General features: G+C 51.8%; 2 protein-coding genes across 22 annotated transcripts in view; one reads left to right on the top strand and one right to left on the bottom strand.

The window, feature by feature from the left end:
• The first annotated feature begins 40 nt into the window (after positions 1 to 40).
• On the top strand, positions 41 to 20690 carry MAP1A (microtubule associated protein 1A). Of its 2 annotated transcripts, XM_055278964.2 has the most exons (7): positions 41 to 313; positions 1278 to 1379; positions 9727 to 9809; positions 10058 to 10198; positions 10410 to 18591; positions 18729 to 18949; positions 19148 to 20690. In XM_055278964.2, the coding sequence occupies exons 1-7, from the start codon at positions 76 to 78 to the stop codon at positions 19301 to 19303; spliced, it is 9123 nt and encodes a 3040-aa protein (XP_055134939.1). In that variant the 5' UTR covers positions 41 to 75; the 3' UTR covers positions 19304 to 20690. The 2 variants fall into 2 exon arrangements, with proteins under 2 accessions (XP_055134939.1, XP_063495596.1); XM_063639526.1 differs by lacking the exons at positions 41 to 313; positions 1278 to 1379 and adding an exon at positions 6704 to 6793.
• A 1866-nt stretch (positions 20691 to 22556) lies between these two features.
• Positions 22557 to 24997, bottom strand: part of PPIP5K1 (diphosphoinositol pentakisphosphate kinase 1) — a 56913-nt gene continuing 54472 nt past the window's right edge. For 19 of the 20 annotated variants that reach the window (XM_055276791.2, XM_063639537.1, XM_063639538.1 and 16 more), the window contains one exon: positions 22557 to 24697. In XM_055276791.2, the coding sequence (XP_055132766.2) occupies positions 23790 to 24697 (908 nt within the window). In that variant the 3' untranslated portion in view covers positions 22557 to 23789. The remainder of the gene's footprint in view (positions 24698 to 24997) is intronic. The other variant, XM_063639532.1, reaches the window with a different exon arrangement.

Raw genomic sequence — 24997 nt, 5'->3', positions numbered from 1 at the left:
GCCGCCGGCCTTTAAGAGCCGCGCGCACTCTCCCTGCAGCGGACGCTGGCGGCCTAACACTCCGCGGGTGTTTCCATGGAGACCGAGGCCGAGCCTGCGCGGCCTCACGGCGTTGCCATGGAGACAACTCCGGGGCTGGGGCTCCGAAGTCCCGGCGCACCGCTGGCTCAGAACCCCGCGGAGCCGCTGTGCGAGGCCGGAGCCGCGGTGGCGGCTGCACGCTGGGACCTGCAGAAACACTCTTTGCTAATTGTGATCGGCGATATCGGTACAGAGAGTCAGCTGAGGGCCGTGCGGGCCCACCTTGAACAAGGTGAGCCACTGTTCTGGCTGTGCTTCAGGCATCTTTACCCTGTGCTTCTCCGCCTTCTGCATTCAACTCCCAATGCATACGTCTGCATCTCCATCCCTAGTGTGCACTTCCTGAGATCTGCGCCCTTGTCACCTGCATCTTCCATGCCATGTGTCCGTATCCTGTTGCTCTACTAACATCTCGCTTGCCCATCCTTCCTGCACACTCCGTGGCGTTCCGCAGTTTCCGTGAGGCAGCGGAGCTCTATGCAGCCCCTGGGGCCCCTCTGGTCACACCCTCCACCGCAGTGTTTTGGACCAGGTGTCCTGAAAGTCCTCACCATCCCCTGGAGAATCCACTTCCCTATCTTGCTGTATCTTCTTTATGGTCCCTGAACCAGCACGGGGAGCTTTCTGAACGCCCCGTACAAATCTCAAATCTCCGAATGCCAGCAGCCAACCACGAAGTGACCTTCGTGGCTAGCAGCTCCTAAGTCCTCACCTCCTTCCCCAGTGCTGTGCCTGTGGCTGTGGTGCAGTGCTGCGGAGCCACCTGCGGGTGGAAGCAAGCTGTGGAGGGCTGGAGACAAGGAAGGGAGCACAGAAGGCGAAACTAGAATCCTACTTAGCTGTAAATATGGGGAAGGTAGCCCTCAGTATCTGGGAATAGGCCCTTAGGTGTCACTTCCACCACAACTGGGGAACTTTACAAGAAAATTCCTACCTATAAACTCATTAATGACCGAATTTAGTCTAAACTCTGTCCTTCTCCCTCTGGCTCAGGCAAAGACTAGAAAAGGTGTAAACTGGGAGAAAGATACCACTACTAGCCACCTTTCTTTGAGACATCACTGAGGCTAATCATGGCAACTATCCATATACCCTCCCTCTCCTTACCTGTTCTGTGAACTTGAAAGTGTTCCTGCAGTCTCACTACCCTACAACCTGCAACCTTATCCAGAACCTTCTTTGTTTTTCTCCCACAGGGATTCTCTCCTGGAACATTGATCTGTCATCCTTTGACTTGAACCAACAGTTGAGACTCTTCATTACCCGGCATCTAGCTCACTTCTCCTCAGAGGTCAAAGGTTAGGACTAATGTTTTATTTCAGTCCTTTGGGTAAGAGCTGGTCACAGAAGAGCAGAGGTCCAGTCTCCCTGGGAGAAGTGGCCTTGCGGGAGGTTTGAGTGGAGGAGAAGGGAGGAACTTTATAGAGGAGGAAAATCATGGAATTCCATAGCTGTCCCCACATACCAAATATACTTTGCAGACATGGTTTGATAGTGGAGGGAGACTGGAGAACATAACTTCTCCTTGAGAAGAGGGTTGTTTGTGGATAGCTGTTGATATGCACTAAAGAAATGAGGGACTCCTCTTAGTGATCAATCAGCTGTCATGCAAAAATTCACTCTCTTCATTTGTGTTCCCCTTTCTGCATACCCCGGGTCTCCCTGCTTCCCTTTACAGACACCCCAGAATCCCCCATTCATCTTCCTTGACCCTTGTTTAGCATTTTTATTTAGGCTGCACAGGTTTCAGGGTTTCTGGTTCCTGCTTTGGCTTAGCCAACAGATCTCCAGGGCAGAGCAGAATCTTGGTACTTACATGATGATGGGCACCATCAAATCCAGAGTGGAAGGAGGGGCTCCTGAATTTACTGCTACAAGGTCAAGTTGTACTCTGAGATTTAGCCCAGATCAAAGCTCACATAATGCAGTTTCCCATTCTGCTGGGTGGGAGGAATGGGTGGGTTAGAGATTTGAGAAAATAAGATGTTAGGAACTACCATTCCATGACAGATGTCTGTGAGGTGACTACGGAAAGCTCTACATGCTATTATAAAAGAACTAAGGCCGAGCACAGTGCTCACACCTGTAATCCTGACACTTTGGGAGGCTGAGGCGGGGGGATCACCTGAGGTCAGGAGTTCGAGGCCAGCCTGACCAAAGGAAAAACCCCGCCTCTACTAAAAAATACAAAATTAGCTGGGCGTGGTGGTGCATGCCTGTAATCCCAGCTACTCAGGAGGCTGAGGCAGGAGAATCGCTTAAACCCGGGAGGCAGAGGTTGCAGTGAGCCAAGATCGTGCCATTGCACTCCAGCCTGGGCAACAAGAGTGAAACTCCATCTCAGAAAAAAAAAAAAAAAAGGAGCTAGGCATCTAGTCATGTTATTGGAAAATGTTGACATACCAATCCATGCAGCTTAATGGAATATAAAATCCATCCAGGTCAACAGCCACTGCAACTGAATGATTGAATTCATATCTTATACAGATAATTCTCAATTACTCAGTATAGTAGTCATCTTTCCTTAATTATCTCTCCTCCTTTTCCACTGCTCCTAACTGCCAAATCTTTGATCACTTCCTGATCACTGATGCTTATAGATGCTGCTAGGAAGTTGGAGAAAATAAGGCTAATATGACTAAAGCTCCATTAGCCTAGGAATATATACAGCAATTTTATATAATATATGTGAGGCTGACATCTTCCTGATGTGACTGGCTTCCTGTAAAGCAGGCTACTCACTCTTTTGAGAATGCTTCTGTTTAGAATTACTCATGTCATGGCTTCCTCCATTTATCCCTGATGATGAAAATCGGCAGTTTTACCACTTAGTACTCCTAGGAGCTTCGGTGCAAGGCCAGATACAGGCATGACAGAGGATGAAATTAATGACTGAACAGAAGTTTGGGGATTATCTGCTGATGTTAATAATTCACACTGAATGCTCTAACCTTGTCCTTTTGGCTACAGAGACTTGAGAGTAGGCTGCTTTCTGGAATAATGTAAGAAATGAAAAGAATTTAAACCAAAGTACTTAGCCATTCTTCAGATTAAGATGCAGGGATACTTGGGAAGACACTTACAGGGAGATACATAGTTATTCTCAGGCACTTCTTAGAAACGAGCACTGATATATAAACACCTACTAGGCCCTTTCCATCAAAGAGTTTGGCTGTGGTGTCCTCAAGGAGCTTAAGGCCATGTACCCTAGATCAGAGCTTACTTTGGCATACTGCATATTTTTAGGTTTGGACATTTTTATCATGGTCTGTCTATGTCACAGGAGAATAGTAGAGAATTTCCTGGAAAAACCCACACAGCTCAAGACAGCCACAGCCCCACCCCTGCTGGCTCCTCTTTCAGCTGTCCCCACAAACAACAGTCAGCCCAGAGCAGCTGCAGACACTGCCCCTCCCTCCAGCCTTCTGTTAGTAAGGATGCAAAGGGGACCAGACAGCTGGGATGAGCTCAAGGGTATATGCTAGTGCCTTATGGCTTGACTACCCCACAGGCTGGGCCACCATTCCTATCACCTTTCCTCAAGCCCTGGGCCAAAATGCTGAGAAAGCAGACAAAAATGTATCCTACAGTGACAAGAAGAGTGCAATTATTCCTAGGCACTGCCCCCTCCACATTGACATACCCACACACAGAAAAGAAGGGACCCTCTGATAAAGAGTCAGTGGCCCAGCTCCTTCTAGTGGTCAAGTCTGGTAAAAGCTTTCAAAGGTGATTTTTGCACCAGGTAGTCTCTCCAGTGGTGACTTTCTAACCCCTACAAAAAATCTGGATCTTCCGAGCATTCTAATACAAATTCAGAAACAATTAGGACAGTGGAAAACTGAGTTTCAATAACTCTCTGATTCTTTTACTATTGGATACCTACAGGAAATAGAAGGGGGCTCATAATTCATAACTAATATTCTAAGACTCTAAAAAACACAGAGCAGGGCATGGTGGCTTATGCCTGTAATCCCAGCACTTTGGGAGGCCGAGGTGGGTGGATCACTTGAGGTTAGGAGTTTGAGACCAGCCTGGCCAACATGGTGAAACCCTCTTCTACTAAAAATACAAAAATTAGCTGAGGGTGGTGGTGCACACCTGTAATCCCAGCTACTCGGGAGGCAGGAGAATTGCTTGAACCCAGGAGACAGAGGTTGCAGTGAGCCGAGATCATGACATTGCACTCCAGCCTGGGCGACAGAGCTAGGCTCCGTCTCAATAAATAAATAAGTAAAAATACAGGCTGAGGGACCAGTCTGGAGGCCTTCGGTCTGACTCTCCATTTCCACTGACGGACTTAGGAAGTGATAGCTCTATTACTTCTACCAATACAACAGTTATCCTGAATTAATACAGCAGCTCATTAACCCCTGGAACCGGGGTCTGCATTGCTGTCTGAAATGGGAAAGCAAGGACATGAATAGGACTTCAAATCTCATACTGCAGGCATCTTTAGTTCTGGGTTTACCTGGGAGCTAAGAGTACTCCAGAGTTGATCTGGTCTGAGATCCTGATTTATGATTTCCTTGATCACCTAAATGACCTCTCAGAAATCTTCCACAAAAGGGAGAAAGACTTCCAGTGGCATTTGTACATTGCAGATTTGGAAGTCTAGGAATGAAGAAGCATTTTTTTCATCTTTTATACAATTCAAACCTCACAGCATTATCGGAGGGTGGTACTAATATTATACTCATTTCATAGTTTATGAAGCAGGCTCTGAGAGAGGTTAAGTCTCTTGTTTAGCAGCATGATTAGTAAAATGGTGGATCAAGTCTCAAATCCAGGGTTTCATATCTTACTTTGTATCTCAGCTCAAGCCTCTCTTTCTTCTTTGGCATCTCACCATTTCATTGCAGCAGAGCCTAGGAATACAGCAGGTGGAGAGTTCATTGTGGTGGGTAGCTGTTCAGAGAGTGAAGGCTGAAGGAAAACTCCACTGTGAGTTGGCACCATGCCCAGGGTGTGGCCCTTGGGGGTGACAGCTGAGAATATGGGTGGGCTCTGTATTGGTCTGGGAAATGTTATTTTGTTTGTAAGCTAAATGTCTACTCAAGTTTCCCTCCTAACACACTCCAGAAAGCCCTAGAAAGCAGGGAGGAGATAGAAGTCTTGAGGTGGGAGGAAATAAGAACGATGAAGTTGCAGAAGAGGGGTATTTCCCTTTTGTGATGCTCAGAACTCAGCCTGGTTTTCCCTGTGTATCTCTGCAGATGGCCGCTTCTACCCAAACGGGGTTGTTGCCATTGTTGCGGATTTGCATCCCCAGATCTGAGCAAGGATTGCTCCCCTTTTGTCCCCTCAACCCCCAAGAGTACTAGTGACTCAGCTTCTCCTCTCCTCTGGCTGCAATTAAGGGGGGATGGGGGATGCTGAGAGCACAGACTATTTTGGCTTCTCTGACCTTCAAAAGTAGCTCTTGGCAGCCTGGGGCAAGGGTGGGGCTAGTGTTGGGGTGTGAATGGGTGGCTGTGATTGTGAGGAAGGCCTTAGGAGCTGGCCAGACTGGGGAGGGTGGATGGGAAGAGGGCAGGGAAGGACTATGTAAGAGCATGAGCATCCTCGGGTTGGAAGGAAGTGCTACCACTCTCCAGATCCTTCCTTTGAGTCCTAGAGCACTTTACTAAATCTGAGATGGAGGTAGAGACTAAGGGAAACAGGATCAGCATTAGAAAGAGCCAAATAATATAATATAGAAACAGCAAAGAGACAAGGAGAGAGCAGGAACCCAACCACCCTGCAAAGTCATTATAGGGTTTTTTAAATCTAAAGAGTACTTCTATTACATTTAATAATTGGCCTACAACCTTGCTTTGGCCGGAGGCCCTGGTGATCCTTCTCGGTCCTTGTTAACTCCTTCACCGTAAGGCAGAAAGCTCCCTGTCCCTTCAGGGACTTGTCTCTTCATATCCAATGACTCAAGAATCCCAAGAATCAGTGCCTGTGTGGTTACTGTGTTATGCTGCATTCCCATGGAACTTCATGTAGCTCTCAGGGTCCCTGTGCCCCACCCCAACAGGCTAGGGACCATGTGTCCACTCTGGAATTTCAAACTACCCTCTAACCCTAAAATAAGACTTATTTCTGCCCTCCTTGGTTTCTGTAGTGCTGAGGTTCAGAAGAAGGCAGCACATCTCCCCATCCCCAACCTTTCTCTTAAGCAGTTCCCCACCTCTACCCCATGCTTTTGGGCCCCCAGCCTTTGTCTCCTGTTCCTTCAGGGACTGAAGGTCACTCCCTGGATCCATCTGAGGAGAGAGGCAGCAGATGGTTTCTAAGAGAAGGGGGAGAGCCCACGCAGCCCATGCCTCCTATAGCCTCGCTCTGTGCCCTAGATGGGGCTTTGGTCTTTTGGCTGATGCTAAAAGAGTATTTCCTACCTAAGCAGGGTTGGGAGAGAAAGGTCCTATGGGCCATAGGACATTGCAGAGGCTCCTTGAGCTGCTAGACAATCCCTCAGCCCTACAGAGCCAAGCAAAAGCACTAGAGCTCAGATGTCGTGAAGGCAAAGAAACAGTTAAGTCTCCAGTGCCTCGTCACGGACCAGCCCCTCTTCCCCGCCCTGGCGCCGCCCTCCTCATCAAGCACCCCCCTCCCCCCGCCCCCCGCCCGCCCCACTCCCACCCCAAGTGCTGCAGACTCTTCCCTGAAGCTGCCGGCTGAGGCCGGAGCTGCCACCTCCATGAGAGGCTTCCTCCTACACCCCAGGGTAAGAACCGAACCAAAGGGCTTGGCATATGGGGGTACACTGTGATAGGGAGGTGGGATGGGGGTCATGGAAAGGGTGCTGGTACCTACTCTGGTGCGTCTAGAACTAGCCCAGTGGCAGTAGGCAGGCTGGGGAAATGGAGAGAGAAGATGAACGTTACTGGCTGTGAGCCCAGCCTGGACCCAGAACCAGAGGCCACCAGGGGCTGTGATAGTCCACCTCTCCAGCTGGGCGGGGGTGGGAGACATCAGCCTGGGACAGCAGCAGAGGATGGTGCCACTGGCTCTGCCTGGCAGCCTAGGGTGCTGGAGGAGTTTGGGGGCTATGTTTCTGGTCAGAGGCAGAAGAATCTGAGAGAAAGGGGGATGTTATGGGAATGTGCCTAATGGGAGGGCCCCTGGGTGTCAGCTGCTGGATTGCTCAGCTGCTCCTATGCTGGGGGTGAGCAGGGCAGTGAGTTTTTGCCAAGTAAGGGAAGGTGGGGGACACTATGGAAAAGAAAGGAAGAAAGGGTCACTAAGACTTGGCACGTGCCTCCTTACAGACCAGCTGGTTTGCAATGGGCTCCCCCTACCCTATTCCCTGTGGCTAGCTTTAGAATGGGACTCTAAACCCCTCTTTCTGGCCCTGCTGAGGCCACTCGAGATGGAGAACTCCCTCCCCAGCGGCTGCCCTGCATTTCCAGTCGTGTCAACCCCACAGGTTCCCAGTCTCAGCCCTACCCCCACCTCATCTCTGCTTCTCTTCCCAAGATGGGGGCTCTTGAACAGAGGAGCCAGTTTCTTCTCTCTCTCTGCATCCCCCCATCCCCACCCCCCATGCAGAAGCAGCCAAGAAAATGACTTGTCATGCTGGGTGGGGGGTGGGGGCGGAGCTGGAGCCAGAGCTCAGCGCGCACACTCACACACTGCGGCAAACTGCAGCTGCCCAAACGGCCCCCCTCCCCTTCTGCCTCACTGCGGAGACACCTGCCCTCCTGCCTGCTCAGCCTCCGCACCGCAGCCCACCCCCCCCACTCCAGCACTGGCTGAGCACTGTGTGTCCCTGCCTCACAAGATGGTCCTCTCTAAAGAAAAAGGAAAAAACGAGTCAGTTCCCTTCAGTGAGAGAGCCAGGGGAGCAGAAGAAACGGCTTTCTCCCAGGCCTGAAAAAGAGAGGCACAGGATACAAACCATGTAATTTCAAGTCAGAACCACTCCCAGGGATAGGGTGAGGAACAGGACCTTATGCCAGGACAGGAACTGGGATCATAGAAGTCTTGTGGTGATAAATGGGGACCGTGAGGAATGGTTGGGGGCAGGGAGGGGTAGATAGAAAGCAAATCAGTGTGTGCTATAGATATTTGTCTTTCTGACCCTCCTACCTCAAATTTGTGACCTTATTTGTGTGGAGGGAGCTCTTGTCTTTCTAAATCTGAACTACTTAAGGCTGGCAGCTTCCCGAACCTTGATATCCCTCACCTGCCCCAAGCCCTGCCCTTGCCTACATCTGAGGTGGCTCTTGTCCTCTGAATTTATCTCAAATGTTCCCTCAATTCTCAAGTGAATAGAAGGGAACCCTTGAATTCCCCTTCGGCCCAACCCACCCTGTATGGGGTTTGGTCTTCTGACACCATCGTTCATTTCCCCCACAGCTGCATCCGCAGCCCTGTGCTGCCAGATCTGCCTAATCCTGGCACCATGGCTCTGCCTCTTAACAAAGGCCCTGTCCCCAGGCTTCTCTTGTCGAAGCACCTGAAAGAAGAGAGAGCTGGGTCACAGAAGAGGGTCTAAGGGACAAATTATGAACCCTCCCACCAGTATCCTCCAGACAGCCCACTGCCATCTGTTGGATGCTCTGTGAGGTTAATGCCACTATGTACTGCAATTGGAAAGGGGATTGGGAGAGGAAGGGTGGGTGCAGGGGATGGCAGCATTCTTCTTCAGCATCTTCTGTCTGATTTGCCACTTTCTTTCTTTGCTGAATTGTTTGGTGTTTCATGTGAGGCTGGAGAAGGGAAATAGGGGATTTGGGGATGCCTTATCTTTCTCCATGGCCTGGGGAACACCCTGAATCTCTCCTTCCTTATTAATGTGTTTCTTGTTCAAGAACCTTTCACTCCCCATGTCCGTGGTAGAGGCCCCTAGGAGAGGGGCAAAGATGAGAGAAGAAACTGTTCACAAGGAATAGGTTGTGGGGTAGTGAATCTGGCCTCTCTGAAACTCTGGGACATGAAGTTCAGGTAGGAGAGGGTGCTATGAAAACTTCCGAGCGGGAACAATATGATTGTGTGCACGTGTATTAGTGCAGGCCTGGCCTCTGAGGAACCAGAGGACAGAACAGAAAATTATAGTCCTATGTCCATTCTTCAAATCATAAAACCCCAAAAGTTCAGATAGCACAGGCTTCTCCGGGTCTTCTGGAACAGGAATTCTGGCCTTGGATGGCAAGAAGGGTGGAGAGTCTGTACCACACAGAAGTTCCTATTTCCTTATTTCTAGACACTCTGTGGGCAGGAAAGTCCAGGGCAGAAGCAAGCCAGGAAGGAGAGAGGGAAATGAGGATCATCATCCCGGGGCCCTCTCTCCAGCTGAGCCCCCCATCCCCAGGCAGCACCAGGAGCTTAGTTCTCGAGAAGGACAAAAGCTTCTTGTCAATAGGGCAGTCTGAGGCCATAGTTCCAGGCAGAGGGGTGGGGGCACAGGCAGCAGAGGGTGTGGTAGATGAAGGGAAGGAGAGGACAGCCAGTGTGGGAGAGAGGAGGTGGAAACCCTCTAAGGGAAGGGCTGGATGAGCCAGTTCCTAGACCTTACTCAGCAGTATCCAAGGTGGCAGGGCCTAAGGATACATTCTCTTTTCTCTAAGCCCCATTTCCTGATAGCACAGTCTTTCCTCTCCTGCACCATAATTTCTATACCTATTCTCAATATAAATTCCTACATCTCTCCCTCAGGCCAGAGGACCCTTTGCCACCAGAGTGAGATCCTAGAGACCATCATCCTGGTAAATCCCAGTGCAGACAGCATCAGCTCTGAGGTAAGGCCAGGGCCTGTGCCTTGCCAAGCAGGCCTAGTGCAAGTGCTATACCCACCCTTGCCAGTGCTACCACTATTAGGCCAAGAATTCGTCTCTCTGCCATCTAAGCTGACTTATTGTCCCCAGCTCACTCTGGAGGTGTTATGAGGGACACAAGTTGGGAGCATGTTCTTGAGGTACTGAGGGGCTATTCATTGCCTTTCCCTGGATTTCCTATATCTGTGACCACTCCCCTTCTTCCATTCCAGGTTCACCATCTTCTTAGCAGCTCATCAGCTCATAAACTACTAATCTTGAGTGGGCAAAGTTTAGAGCCTGGGGGAGACCTCATCCTACAGAGTGGCACCTACTCGTATGAAAACTTTGCCCAGGTCCTTCACAACCCCGAGGTAAGTTCCATGCCAGAGTGTCTGGGAGAAAGGGTAGCACTAGAGCTGTGGGAGGGATCTAAGGGAAAGTCTCATATTGCTTGACCATGGGGGGCCCTGGCAGAAAGGTAAGAGTTCACCTTGGAGAGAGGTGAAGATTAGGGTACTGAATCTAAGTCAGACCAAAACAATTCTAGTGACCTGATCAGGTTTCTATCTCCTCTTCTTCTAGATTTCCCAATTGCTCAGCAATAGAGACCCTGGGATCCAGGCCTTCCTTACCGTGTCCTGCATAGGGGAAGGTGATTGGAGCCACCTGGGATTATCCAGTTCCCAAGAGACCCTGCACCTCCGGCTAAACCCTGAGCCCACACTGCCCACCATGGACGGCGTGGCTGAGTTCTCCGAGTATGTCTCTGAGACTGTGGACGTGCCATCCCCATTTGACCTACTAGAGCCCCCAACCTCAGGGGGCTTCCTCAAGCTCTCCAAGCCTTGTTGCTACATCTTCCCAGGTGGTCGTGGGGACTCTGCCCTCTTTGCTGTCAATGGTTTCAACATCCTGGTGGATGGTGGCTCTGATCGCAAGTCCTGCTTTTGGAAGCTGGTACGGCATCTGGACCGCATTGACTCGGTGCTACTCACACACATTGGGGCAGACAACCTGCCAGGCATCAATGGACTACTGCAGCGCAAAGTGGCAGAGCTAGAGGAGGAGCAGTCCCAGGGCTCTAGCAGTTACAGCGACTGGGTGAAGAACCTTATCTCTCCTGAGCTTGGAGTTGTCTTTTTCAACGTGCCTGAGAAGCTGCGGCTTCCTGATGCCTCCCGGAAAGCCAAGCGCAGCATTGAGGAGGCCTGCCTCACTCTGCAGCACTTAAACCGCCTGGGTATCCAGGCTGAGCCTCTATATCGTGTGGTCAGCAATACCATTGAGCCACTGACCCTCTTCCACAAAATGGGTGTGGGCCGGCTGGACATGTATGTCCTCAACCCTGTCAAGGATAGCAAGGAGATGCAGTTCCTCATGCAAAAGTGGGCAGGCAATAGTAAAGCCAAGACAGGCATCGTGCTGCCCAGTGGGAAGGAGGCTGAGATCTCTGTGCCCTACCTTACCTCTATCACTGCTCTGGTGGTCTGGCTACCAGCCAATCCCACTGAGAAGATTGTGCGTGTGCTTTTTCCAGGAAATGCTCCCCAAAACAAGATCTTGGAGGGCCTGGAAAAGCTTCGGCATCTGGACTTCCTGCGTTACCCTGTGGCCACACAGAAGGACCTGGCTTCTGGGGCTGTGCCTACCAACCTCAAGCCCAGCAAAATCAAACAGCGGGCTGATAGCAAGGAGAGCCTCAAAGCCACTACCAAGACGGCCGTGAGCAAGTTGGCCAAACGGGAGGAGGTGGTGGAAGAGGGAGCCAAGGAGGCACGCTCAGAGCTGGCCAAGGAGTTAGCCAAGACAGAGAAGAAGGCAAAAGAGTCATCTGAGAAGCCCCCAGAGAAGCCTGCCAAGCCTGAGAGGGTGAAGACAGAGTCAAGTGAGGCACTGAAGGCAGAGAAGCGAAAGCTGATCAAAGATAAGGTAGGGAAAAAGCACCTTAAGGAAAAGATATCAAAGCTGGAGGAAAAAAAAGACAAGGAGAAAAAAGAGATCAAAAAGGAGAGGAAAGAGCTCAAGAAGGATGAAGGAAGGAAGGAGGAGAAGAAGGATGCTAAGAAGGAGGAGAAGAGGAAAGATACCAAACCTGAGGTCAAGAAGATTTCCAAGCCAGACCTAAAGCCCTTTACTCCTGAGGTACGTAAGACCCTCTATAAAGCCAAGACCCCTGGAAGAGTCAAAATAGACAGGAGCCGTGCTGTCCGTGGGGAGAAGGAGCTGTCTTCTGAGCCCCAGACACCCCCAGCCCAGAAGGGAGCTGTACCACTCCCAACCGTCAGTGGGCACAGGGAGCTGGTCCTGTCCTCACCAGAGGACCTCACACAGGACTTCGAGGAGATGAAGCGTGAGGAGAGGGCTTTGCTGGCTGAACAAAGGGATGTGGGACTAGGAGATAAGCCATTCCCTCTAGACACTGCAGAGGAGGGACCCCCAAGTACAGCTATCCAGGGAACACCACCCTCTGTTCCAGGTCTGGGACAAGAAGAACATGTGATGAAGGAGAAAGAGGTTGTCCCAGAGGTCCCTGAGGAACAGGGCAGCAAGGACAGAGGCCTAGACTCTGGGGCTGAAACAGAGGAAGAGAAAGATACCTGGGAGGAAAAGAAGCAGAGGGAAGCAGAGAGGCTCCCAGACAGAACAGAAGCCAGAGAGGAAAGTGAACCTGAAGTAAAGGAGGATGTGATAGAAAAGGCTGAGTTAGAAGAAATGGAGGAGGTACACCCTTCAGATGAGGAGGAAGAGGACGCGACAAAAGCTGAGGGTTTTTACCAAAAACATATGCAGGAAGCCTTGAAGGTAACTCCAAGGAGCCGGGAGGCTTTTGGGGGTCGGGAATTGGGACTCCAGGGCAAGGCCCCTGAGAAGGAGACCTCGTCATTCCTAAGCAGCCTGACCACACCTGCAGGAGCCACTGAGCATGTCTCTTATATCCAGGATGAGACAATCCCTGGCTACTCAGAGACTGAGCAGACCATCTCAGATGAGGAGATCCATGATGAGCCGGAGGAGCGCCCAGCTCCACCCAGATTTCATACAAGTACATATGACCTGCCCGGGCCTGAAGGTGCTGGCCCATTCGAAGCCAGCCAACCTGCCGATAGTGCTGATTCTGCTACCTCTGGCAAAGTCTATGGAACGCCAGAGCCTGAACTCACCTACCCCACTAACATAGTGGCCGCCCCTTTGGCTGAAGAGGAACATGTGTCCTCGGCCACTTCAATCACTGAGTGTGACAAACTTTCTTCTTTTGCCACATCAGTGGCTGAGGACCAGTCTGTGGCCTCACTTACAGCTCCTCAGACAGAGGAGACAGGCAAGAGCTCCCTGCTGCTTGACACAGTCACAAGCATCCCTTCCTCCCGTACTGAAGCTACACAGGGCTTGGACTATGTGCCATCGGCTGGTACCATCTCACCCACCTCCTCACTGGAAGAAGACAAGGGCTTCAAATCACCACCCTGTGAGGACTTCTCTGTGACTGGGGAGTCAGAGAAGAGAGGAGAGATCATAGGGAAAGGCTTGTCTGGAGAGAGAGCTGTGGAAGAGGAAGAGGAGACAGCAGACGTAGAGATGTCTGAGAAACTTTGCAGTCAATATGGAACTCCAGTGTTTAGTGCCCCTGGGCATGCCCTACATCCAGGAGAACCAGCCCTTGGAGAAGCAGAGGAGCGGTGCCTTAGCCCAGATGACAGCACAGTGAAGATGGCTTCTCCTCCACCATCTGGCCCACCCAGTGCCACCCACACACCCTTTCATCAGTCCCCAGTGGAAGAAAAGTCTGAGCCCCAAGACTTTCAGGAGGCAGACTCCTGGGGAGACACGAAGCGCACACCAGGTGAGGGCAGAGAAGATGCTGCTGAGGAGACAGTCAAGCCAGGGCCTGAAGAGGGCACACTAGAGAAGGAAGAGAAGGTTCCTCCTCCCAGGAGCCCCCAGGCCCAGGAAGCACCTGTCAGCATTGATGAAGGACTTACAGGCTGTACCATTCAACTGTTGCCAGAGCAGGATAAAGCAATAGTCTTTGAGACTATGGAGGCAGGAGAGCCCACAGGCCCAATTCTGGGAGCAGAAGCCCTTCCCGGAGGTTTGAGGACTTTACCCCAAGAACCTGGCAAACCTCAGAAAGATGAGGTGCTCAGATATTCTGACCGAAGCCTCTCTCCTGAAGATGCAGAATCCCTCTCTGTCCTCAGCATGGCCTCCCCAGCCACTGCCAACCAAAAGCCTACCCCCAAGTCTCCCTGTGGCCTGACAGAGCAGTACCTAAACAAAGACCATTGGCCAGAGGTATCTCCAGAAGACACCCAGTCACTTTCTCTGTCAGAAGAGAGTCCCAGCAAGGAGACCTCCCTGGATGTTTCTTCTAAGCAGCTCTCTCCAGAAAGCCTTGGCACCCTCCAGTTTGGGGAACTAAACCTTGGGAAGGAAGAAATGGGGCATCTGATGCAGGCCAAGGACACCTCTCACCACGCAGCTCCCATGTCTGTTCCAGAGCCCCATGCAGCCACAGCGTCACCTCCCACAGATGGGACGACTCGATACTCTGCACAGATAGACATCACAGATGAGAGCCTTGACAGGAAATCACCTGCCAGCTCATTCTCTCACTCTACACCTTCAGGAAATGGGAAGTACTTACCTGGGGAGATCATAAGCCCTAGTGAACACATTCTGACACCTGATAGCTCCTTCTCCAAGAGTCCTGAGTCTTTGCCAGGCCCTGCCTTGGAGGACATTGCCATAGAGTGGGAAGATAAAGTTCCAGGGTTGAAAGACAGAACCTCAGAACAGAATAAGGAACCTGAGCCAAAGGATGAAGGTTTACAGCAGAAAGACAAAACTCTGGAGCACAAGGAGGTGGTAAAGCCGAAGGATACAGCCACCTATCAGAAAGATGAGGCTCTGGATGTAAAGAGTGAGGCTGTGAAACAGCAGGATAAGGCTTTAGAACAAAAGAGCAGAGACTTAGAGCAAAAAGACACAGTCCTAGAACAGAAGGACAAGGCCCTGGAACCAAAAGACAAAGACTTAGAAGAAAAAGACAAGGCCCTGGAACAGAAGGATAAGATCCCAGAAGAGAAAGACAAAGCCTTAGAACAAAAGGATACAGCCCTGGAACAGAAGGACAAGGCCCTGGAACCAAAAGATAAAGACGTAGAACAAAAGGACAGGGTCCTGGAACAGAAGGATAAGATCCCAGAAGAGAAAGACAAAGCCTTAGATCAAAAAGTCAGAAGTGTTGAACATAAGGCTCCGGAGGACACCGTCATTGAAATGAAGGGCAGAGACCTAGAACAGACAGACAAAGCCCCTGAACAGAAACACCAGGCCCAGGAACAAAAGGATAAAGTCTCAGAAAAGAAGGATCAGGCCTTAGAACAAAAATACTGGGCTTTGGGACAGAAGGATGAAGCCCTGGAACAAAACATTCAGGCTCTGGAAGAGAACGACCAGACTCAGGAGCAGGAGAGCCTAGTGCAGGAGGATAAAACTAGGAAACCAAAGATGCTAGAGGAAAAATCCCCAGAAAAGGTCAAGGCCGTGGAAGAGAAGTTAGAAGCTCTTCTGGAGAAGACCAAAGCTCTGGGCCTGGAAGAGAGCCTAGTGCAGGAGGGCAAGGCCAGACAGCAGGAAGAGAAGTACTGGAGGGGGCAGGATGTGGTCCAGGAGTGGCAAGAAACATCTCCTACCAGAGAGGAGCTAGCTGGAGAACAGAAAGAGCTTGCCCCAGCATGGGAGGACACATCTCCTGAGCAGGACAATAGGTATTGGAGGGGCAGAGAGGATATGGCCTTGGAACAGGACACATACTGGAGGGAGCTAAGCTGTGAGCGGAAGGTCTGGTTCCCTCACGAGCTAGATGGCCAGGGGGCCCGCCCACGCTACACTGAGGAACGGGAAAGCACTTTCCTAGATGAGGGCCCAGATGATGAGCAAGAAGTGCCCCCGCGGGAAAACACAACCCGGAGCCCCTGGGCCTCAGACTTCAAGGATTTCCAGGAATCCTCACCACAGAAGGGGCTGGAGGTGGAGCGCTGGCTTGCTGAGTCACCAGTTGGGTTGCCACCAGAGGAAGAGGACAAACTGACCCGCTCTCCCTTTGAGATCATCTCCCCTCCGGCTTCCCCACCTGAGATGGTTGGACAAAGGGTTCCTTCAGCTCCAGGACAAGCAAGTCCTATCCCAGACCCTAAGCTCATGCCACCCATGAAGAATGAACCCACTACGCCCTCATGGCTGGCTGACATCCCACCTTGGGTGCCCAAGGACAGACCCCTCCCCCCTGCACCCCTCTCCCCAGCTCCTGGTCCCCCCACACCTGCCCCAGAGCACCGTACTCCTGCACCCTTCTCTTGGGGCACAGCCGAGTATGACAGTGTGGTGGCTGCAGTGCAGGAGGGGGCAGCTGAGTTGGAAGGTGGGCCATACTCCCCACTGGGGAAGGACTACCGCAAGGCTGAAGGGGAAAGGGAAGAAGAAGGTAGGGCTGAGGCTCCTGACAAAAGCTCACACAGCTCAAAGGTACCAGAAGCCAGCAAAAGCCATGCCACCATGGAGCCTGAGCAGACTGAGCCAGAGCAGAGAGAGCCCACGCCCTATCCTGATGAGAGAAGCTTTCAGTATGCAGACATCTATGAGCAGATGATGCTTACTGGGCTTGGCCCTGCATGCCCCACTAGAGAGCCTCCACTTGGAGCAGCTGGGGATTGGCCCCCATGCCTCTCAACCAAGGAGGAGGCTGCCGGCCGAAACACATCTGCAGAGAAGGAGCTTTCATCTCCTGTCTCACCCAAGAGCCTCCAATCTGACACTCCAACCTTCAGCTATGCAGCCCTGACAGGACCCACTGTACCCGCAAGGCCAGAGCCAGGGCCAAGTGTGGAGCCCAGCGTCACCCCACCTGCAGTTCCCCCTCGTGCTCCTATCCTGAGCAAAGGCCCAAGCCCCCCTCTTAATGGTAACATCCTGAGTTGCAGCCCAGATAGGAGGTCCCCATCCCCCAAGGAATCAGGCCGGAGTCACTGGGATGACAGCACTAGTGACTCAGAACTGGAGAAGGGGGCTCGGGAACAGCCAGAAAAAGAGGCCCAATCCCCAAGTCCTCCTCACCCCATTCCTATGGGGTCCCCCACATTATGGCCAGAAACTGAGGCACATATTAACCCTCCCTTGGACTCACACCTGGGGCCTGCCCGACCCAGTCTGGACTTCCCTGCTTCAGCATTTGGCTTCTCCTCATTGCAGCCAGCTCCCCCACAGCTGCCCTCTCCAGCTGAACCCCGCTCGGCACCCTGTGGCTCCCTTGCCTTCTCTGGGGATCGAGCTCTGGCTCTGGCTCCAGGACCCCCCACCAGAACCCGGCATGATGAATACCTGGAAGTGACCAAGGCCCCCAGCCTGGATTCCTCATTGCCCCAGCTCCCATCACCTAGCTCTCCTGGGGCCCCTCTCCTCTCCAATCTGCCACGACCTGCCTCACCAGCGCTGTCTGATGGCTCCTCCTCTGAGGCTACCACACCTGTGATTTCAAGTGTGGCTGAGCGCTTCTCTCCAGGCCTTGAGGCTGCAGAACAGGAGTCTGGAGAGCTGGACCCAGGAATGGAACCAGCTGCTCACAGCCTCTGGGACCTCACTCCTCTGAGCCCAGGACCCCCAGCTTCACTGGACTTGGCCCTAGCTCCGTCTCCAAGCCTGCCTGGAGACATGGGTGATGGCACCCTGCCGTGCCACCTGGAGTGCTCAGAGGCAGCCACGGAGAAGCCAAGCCCCTTCCAGGGTCCCTCTGAGGATTGTGCAGCCAATGGCCCAACTGAAACCAGCCCTAACCCCCCAGGCCCTGCCCCAGCCAAGGCTGAAAATGAAGAGGCTGTGGCTTGTCCTGCCTGGGAACGTGGGGCCTGGCCTGAAGGAGCTGAGAGGAGCTCCCAGCCTGACACATTGCTCTCCCCTGAGCAGCCACTGTGTTCTGCAGGGGGCTCCGGGGGCCCACCCAGCAGTGCTTCTCCTGAGGTCGAGGCTGGGCCCCAGGGATGTGCCACTGAGCCTCGGCCCCATCGTGGGGAGCTCTCCCCATCCTTCCTGAACCCACCTCTGCCCCCATCCACAGATGATAGCGACCTCTCAACTGAGGAAGTTCGGCTAGTAGGAAGAGGGGGGCGGCGCCGGGCAGGGGGGCCAGGGACCACTGGGGGCCTGTGCCCTGTGACTGATGAGACACCCCCCACATCAGCCAGTGACTCAGGCTCCTCACAGTCAGATTCTGATGTCCCGCCAGAAACTGAGGAGTGTCCGTCCATCACAGCTGAGGCAGCCCTCGACTCAGATGAAGATGGAGACTTCCTGCCTGTGGACAAAGCTGGGAGTGTCAGTGGTACTCACCACCCCAGGCCTGGCCACGACCCACCCCCTCTCCCACAGCCAGACCCCCGCCCATCCCCTCCCCGCCCTGACGTGTGCATGGCTGACCCCGAGGGGCTCAGCTCAGAGTCTGGGAGAGTAGAGAGGCTACGGGAGAAGGAGAAGGTTCAGGGGCGAGTAGGGCGCAGGGCCCCAGGCAAGGCCAAGCCAGCGTCCCCTGCACGGCGTCTGGATCTTCGGGGAAAACGCTCACCCACCCCTGGTAAAGGGCCTGCAGATCGAGCATCCCGGGCCCCACCTCGACCACGCAGCACTACAAGCCAGGTCACCCCAGCAGAGGAAAAGGATGGACACAGCCCCATGTCCAAAGGCCCAGTCAATGGACTCAAGGCAGGACCGAGTAAGTATATCATGAAACTTGGCAGAGTGTGGGTTAGGGCTGGGTGTGGGCTGGTCAGACTCCAGGAGTGGGAAAGGAGGAGGTTGCCAAAAGGGTTCTACTTTTCCTCTACAATGAATCCTGGCTTGTCTCTACAGTGGCCTTGAGTTCCAAGGGCAGCTCTGGTGCCCCTGTATATGTGGATCTCGCCTACATCCCGAATCATTGCAGTGGCAAGACTGCTGACCTTGACTTCTTCCGTCGAGTGCGTGCATCCTACTATGTGGTCAGTGGGAATGACCCTGCCAATGGCGAGCCAAGCCGGGCTGTGCTGGATGCCCTGCTGGAGGGCAAGGCCCAGTGGGGGGAGAATCTTCAGGTGAGTAGCAAAGGACACCAAGGAAGTAGTCTGGTCAAAGCTCACTCAGAGGCAATAGTGGAACACAGTCTCTATTTATTAAAGGATGGGCCTTTTCTAAGGGCAGCAGAGCTGCTTCTGAGACCATGAGGTGCCCTTTCCCCCTCACCTACCTTCCCTTCACGTTCTCACATCAGACATATCTTATCTCCCTTCTAGGTGACTCTGATCCCTACTCATGACACGGAGGTGACTCGTGAGTGGTACCAACAAACTCATGAGCAGCAGCAGCAACTGAATGTCCTGGTCCTGGCTAGCAGCAGCACTGTGGTCATGCAGGATGAGTCCTTCCCTGCCTGCAAGATTGAGTTCTGAAAGAACCGCCCTCCCTTCCCCAAGGATCCACTCCCCCAGCTCCTTTAGAGAATGGCTACTGCTGAGTCCTTTGGGGTTGAGGGAGATGGGAGCTAGGGGGAGGGGAGGGAGAAGTCTTGTTGTGGGGACTTGGGCTGGGCTAAATGGGAGGGGTTGTCCCTCCCCATTATCCATTCCTGAGAGGGGTCTCAAACCAAAGTTAACAGGGAGAGGATGGGGGAGGGGACAAATTAGAATAGGATAGCATCTGCTGCCTGAGAACCCTCTCCTAGCACTGTCAATTCCGGCATTGAATGGGGACTGAGGATGGGTCTCAGAGAGCAACCTCCTCCCTCGTAGAGGGAGATTATATCCCCAACTCCAGGGACCTCTTTATCTCAATCTATTTATTTGGCATCCCAGGAAGGATTTCCAATAGTAATTTATGTGACCTGGGGGCAGGATACTGTCAGTGAGGTGCCCAGAGCTGCACCCTTTCCTCCATTTCCCATCCCCCATCTCCTCAACCACCAGGGTCTGAGTTCTAGCAGGGGCCTGGGGGTATCCCACTGCTACACTGTTCTACTGCTTCCCTCAGTATCTGAATGTCTCAATTTAAAACTTGAAGCTCTTTAGACCAATAGACTGGTGAGAGGAGAAAGGAGCTTATCCCCCAGACCCTGCTTTATACCATTCACATCCCAGGGCTGTGTCCAGACAGCACAAAAGGGCAAGGAGAGCCCAAGCCCCAATGCCAGAATTCTTCCAAACTCCCTGACTCTTTGAAGTTTTTACTCACCCCATTTCAATTATCCTGATCCCTTCTCATCCCCTGCTTGGCTTCTCTGCATGTGGTCATCTGCTGTGGCCTGGTGTGTAATGGGTTAAAAATAAGCCACTGCCTGACATCCCAACATTTGACACCGCAGCGATGTGTGACTCCCCCAACATTCCACTATGCCATCCTGCAGCTGAAATGGGAACACTGGCTGCCTCTCCAAACCCACTCTTGGACAGAGGATCTGGAAGGTGGAGGCCAGGCCAGAGGACTTGGGGAAAATGAGACGGAGGAAGGAAAAAGGGAGAAGCTGAGCCATAGCTTAACTCCTACAGAGTGAAATGAAAACGGGCTGAAAATACCACCCCAGGAGAGGACCTCGCCCCAAGCAAGCCAGTGAGCAGCCCTGCCAGACTACTGCCAGACTGAGAAACCCAGAAGCTGGTAGTCATGTGGGCTTGCCTTCTCTGCCAAATGATTGGGAAACCAAAATGAGCCCACCGTGTGTTCTTCCTAGCTTCACCCTCCCCTTGCTGCTGTGCTCTGCTCCTCCCCACACTTCCCTGCTATAGTTCCCAGCTGCTGTAACGGAGCCACCTCCAACTCTAACAATAAACCAAGTTCATTGCAGATGGTGTAGTGCTGCTTAGGCTTTTTCTGACTCCATACATGCTTAGTTACTGGGCCCTGGCTTCTACCTCTCTGCTTCAACCAGTATTGAATTTATCTTGGAAGACTCCATTGCTTTTGATTACTGGAAACACTTGTGCCTGAGTATGGAGAATAGGGGCCTAGGGTGGATACATACGTCTGGTCTGGGGGAGGGAAGAGGGGCAGGGGGCCTCCTGGGGAGGGGATATGCATTCTGTGGGGTCAAGAGTTGAGGACCAAATAACCAGGATCATATACACTGGACAGCCTCTTGGGCTAAAGAGGTAAGAAGCTGAAGGACCCTAAGAGATCCAGAGCCTAATGAGGTTGGAAACAACTCTCCTTGTGCAGTCAGGATTTCCATGGAGTAAAACGGTCGACTTTTCTCCTCCATGGAAACCCTTTATAGTCCTAAGTATGTCAGAAGTGGCCAGGTTATGAATGTGTATATTTGGGGAGGGGCATATTCTAGCCCTCCCACTGTTCTGGGCTCTCTCATGGTAAAGATGACAAGGGAGCAGAGAAAGGGCATAGCCCCTTTATATAAACTCCTCCTGACACTCCATCAGAGTGAAAAATTAACAGGATGATTCCAAGAACTTGGTGAGAAGGCATGTACCCTCTGGTGCTTCACAGGGAGGAAACCTCTTTCCAGTCTCCCATCCAACACTCTACTTACTCAATAAAGACCTTCTGGGGACCAGGCGTGGTGGCTCATGCCTGTAATCCCAGCACTTTGGGAGGCCAAGGTGGGCAGATCACCTGAGGTCAGGAGCTCGAGACCAGCCTGGCCAACATGGCGAAACCCTGTCTCTACTAAAAATACAAAAAAATTAGCTGGGTGTGCTGACGGGCATCTGTAATCCCAGCTACTCAGGAGGCTGAGGCAGGAGAATTGCTTCAATCCAGGAGGTGGCAGTTGCAGTGAGCTGAGATTGCGCCACTGCACTGTAGCCTGGTGACAGAGCGAGACTCTGTCTCTAAATAAATAAATAAATACCTTTTGAGATAGTGGGTTAACTGCTATAGGCACCTCTTGGGATGCCTGATCTCTACTTTTTTTTTTTTTTTTTTTTTTTTTTTGGAGACAGAGTCTCACTCTGTCACCAGGCTGGAGTGCAGTGGCGCGATCTTGGCTTGCTGTAACCTCCACCTCCTGGATTCAAGCAATTCTCCTGCTTCAGCCTCCCAAGTAGCTGGGAGTACAGGCATGTGCCACTACGCCCAACTGATTTTTATATTTTTAGTAGAGACGGGGTTTCACCATGTTGGCCAGGATAGTCTCAATCTCTTGACCTCATGATCCACCCACCTCGGCCTCCCAAAGTGCTAGGATTACAGACGTGAGCCACCGCGCCCAGCTGATCTCTGTATTTTTATAGTCTGTTTTTGGATGCCTGATCTCTGTATTTTTACAGCCCATTCCTGCTCAACTATAATGGCTTTTGACTGATTCAGATTAATCAGTTACAGACACAATTGACTCACAGTCATATTCCCTTTTTTTTTTTTTTTTTTGAGACAGAGTCTTGCTTTCTTGCCCAGGCTGGAGTGCAGTGGCGTGATTTTGGCGCGCTGCAACCTCCGCCTCCAGGGTTCAAGTGATTCTCCTGCCTCAGCCTCCCGAATAGCTGGGATTATAGGTGTCCACCACCATGCCTGGCTAATTTTTGTGTTTTTAGTAAAGGTTTCACCATGTTGGCCAGGTTGGTCTCCAACTCCTGACCTCAAATGATCTGCCCGCCTTGGCCTCCCAAAGTGCTAGGATTACAGGTGTAAGCCACCGTGCCCAGCCCATATTCATTCTTGAATTCACAAGGACATCACCATCATCCATCACCACCATTCTCATTAGTTTATATTTATTGAGCACTCATAATGTTCCGGCCCCCGACTCCAATGACTGCATTACCCCTCCTACCCACTCCCATTCCCATCCCTGGATCTTTGGAAAAAGCTTCATAATCATATCTGGCCCTCAGACACAATGATACAAGGATAAATTTCTTGGGGACCCTGGAGTGTTTGGTCTTTGGCCAGTCTGTCCCTGGCACAACTACAGAAATATATATATATATATATACATATATGTATGTGTATATATATATTTATATTTATTTATTAAACCTTTGCTTGTATCTGTACAATATTGATCTCTGCTGATTGCTTAAAATAGAACCTGATTATCTCTACTACTACAGCATCTCCTAAGCCAAACAGCCCCACCACAGAGGGAGGCCCACTTTCACAGACTGGCTAAGAATCCTCTAGAGCATTTTACGTAGTTGTTCTGAATTTTGCACAGCAGTCTAATACCTACTTTTCCCTAGAGCTATTGCCCAGAGGAACAGGACTGAGGCAGAAGGGGCACTTGGGGATGATATGGAAGGATCTATAAGGCAAGTCTAAAGATTTAGTGGCCACGTCAGATGTTTGGGAAGGGGAATCTATTTTCCAGACATTTCAGATAGCCATCCCAGGCTCACCTGAGGAGTGCTGGCAAAGACAAGAGTCCCCTGAATGCACATATGGTCTAAGCGTACCTTGAGAAGTCATGAATATTTCCCCAGCAAAGTGAAGACCCTAGGGTCCCCTCTTTTGCATTTGCTGTCCCCAGATGGTGTCTTCAGCGTGAAGCGGCATTTCCTTTAACAATCTGTGATTTCCTAGGATGCTCAGAGAAGGGTGGGTAATGACAGACCAACCCACCCCAAGGAAATCCTATTCAAGTCTAATGGCTAGGTGAGGAGCCAATGGCTTCTTTGAACCTAAAACTGGCTCCTCCTCAAGCACAGCTCTGGCACAGGTATGCTTCATACCAAGAGAACTACTTCCCCAGACACCGCTGGTGAGAGCTGGCCAGTGAGTTAGCCAACAGAAAAGGTTGCTGGCTCAAATGGCTGGTATAGTGTGATACCACTAATGAGAAAATTAATCACATGTTGCTGGTGGAAGGGGTGAGTGCTGGTCATGGGCTAGAGACTGGCTCTGAGGGTTTTGATCACCAGATGGATGCTGGGCTTGAGGAATACCCTCTCCAGGCAGCTGATCGATCACTTCAGGGACCACCCAGGACTTCTAATTTATCTCCTCAGGGACCTCCTGGGCTTGCAGATCAATCTCCTCAGGAAACTCTTGGGATGGTTTATCAATCTCAGGGATGCCCTGAGATAACAGATTGATCGCAGAAGGCTCCTGAGCCAGCCTGCCAGCCTCCACAGAGAACTCCTGGTATGGCTGGATGACCTCCTCAGGGATCTCTTCAGCTGGGCTGCCAACTTCTACAAGGGTTTCCTGGACCAAGCCACCAACCCCTACATGGAACTTATGGACCAGCTTGCCAACCTCCACAGAGACCCCCTGGCATGGCTGGCTGACCTCCTCGGAGTTCTCCAGACATAGCTGGCAAACTTCCTCAGAGACTTTCTGGCACAGTTGGCTGGACTTCTGGCATGGCTGGCTGATGTGAGGGACCTCCTGGCATGTGTGGTTACCATTGTCATGGTTCTCCTGGCATTGCTGGCTGATGTCAGGGACCTCCTGACATGGCTGGCTGAGGGCCTCAGAAATGTCCTGGCATGGCTGGCTGATGTCAGGGACCTCCTGGCATGGCTGGCTGATGTCAGGGACCTCCTGACATGGCTGGCTGAGGGCCTCAGAAATGTCCTGGCATGGCTGGCTGATGTCAGGGACCTCCTGGCATGGCTGGCTGACCTCCTCAGCCACCTCCTCGTATGGCTGGCTGGTTTCCACAGGTGGCACCTGTGGGGACTGATTTGGTTCAAAAAGCTCTTGCTCCCCTTCTATGGAGAGCTCTTGTGCTCCACTCCCAGGGGTCTCCTGGAGAAGCCCAAGGCCTTGATGTTCTTCAGCCACTTGTGAATTTAGGGAGGGTTGATCACTGAAGCCAAATTGGGAGTTACCATCTACTGTAGTAGGGGAGGAAGGACCAGCACTGGACACAGTGCTAGAAGGGCCACTGCTGTCTGTAAAGCAAAGTCAAGAGATCAAGTCAGAGAAGCTGGAAGAGTAGGCTCTACCCTGTGCAGATAGTTCAAATGCTAGAATGGTTGGCCTATGCTACTTATGTCTTGAGGGAAGAGTGTCTGAATTCTTCCTAAGTTAAGCAGAGACTCGTAAGTTTGCTTACCTCAGGAACTGTCACCCTGGCCTAATATATACTTTGAGAGTAACAATAAGGTACATCTAAGACTTCAGCAGAGAGTGCTAAGACCCACTTCATCTGGTTCTTTCACAAATACACTCCCATCCCAATTCCAAGTTCC

This window comes from Symphalangus syndactylus, chromosome 5 (assembly GCF_028878055.3).
Source record: "Symphalangus syndactylus isolate Jambi chromosome 5, NHGRI_mSymSyn1-v2.1_pri, whole genome shotgun sequence".
In the NCBI taxonomy this organism is placed as follows: domain Eukaryota; kingdom Metazoa; phylum Chordata; class Mammalia; order Primates; family Hylobatidae; genus Symphalangus; species Symphalangus syndactylus.
This window is presented reverse-complemented; position numbering and strand designations above follow the sequence as displayed.

What these genes read in the sequence shown, in the direction of transcription:
- MAP1A (XM_055278964.2), top strand. Translation starts at nt 76, where the DNA reads ATGGAGACCGAGGCCGAGCCTGCGCGGCCTCACGGCGTTGCCATGGAG. An exon ending in CAGACAGCATCAGCTCTGAG is followed by an intron (nt 9,810 to 10,057) that starts GTAAGGCCAGGG and finishes CTTCCATTCCAG; the next exon opens with GTTCACCATCTTCTTAGCAG. An exon ending in AGTGGGGGGAGAATCTTCAG is followed by an intron (nt 18,950 to 19,147) that starts GTGAGTAGCAAA and finishes TCTCCCTTCTAG; the next exon opens with GTGACTCTGATCCCTACTCA.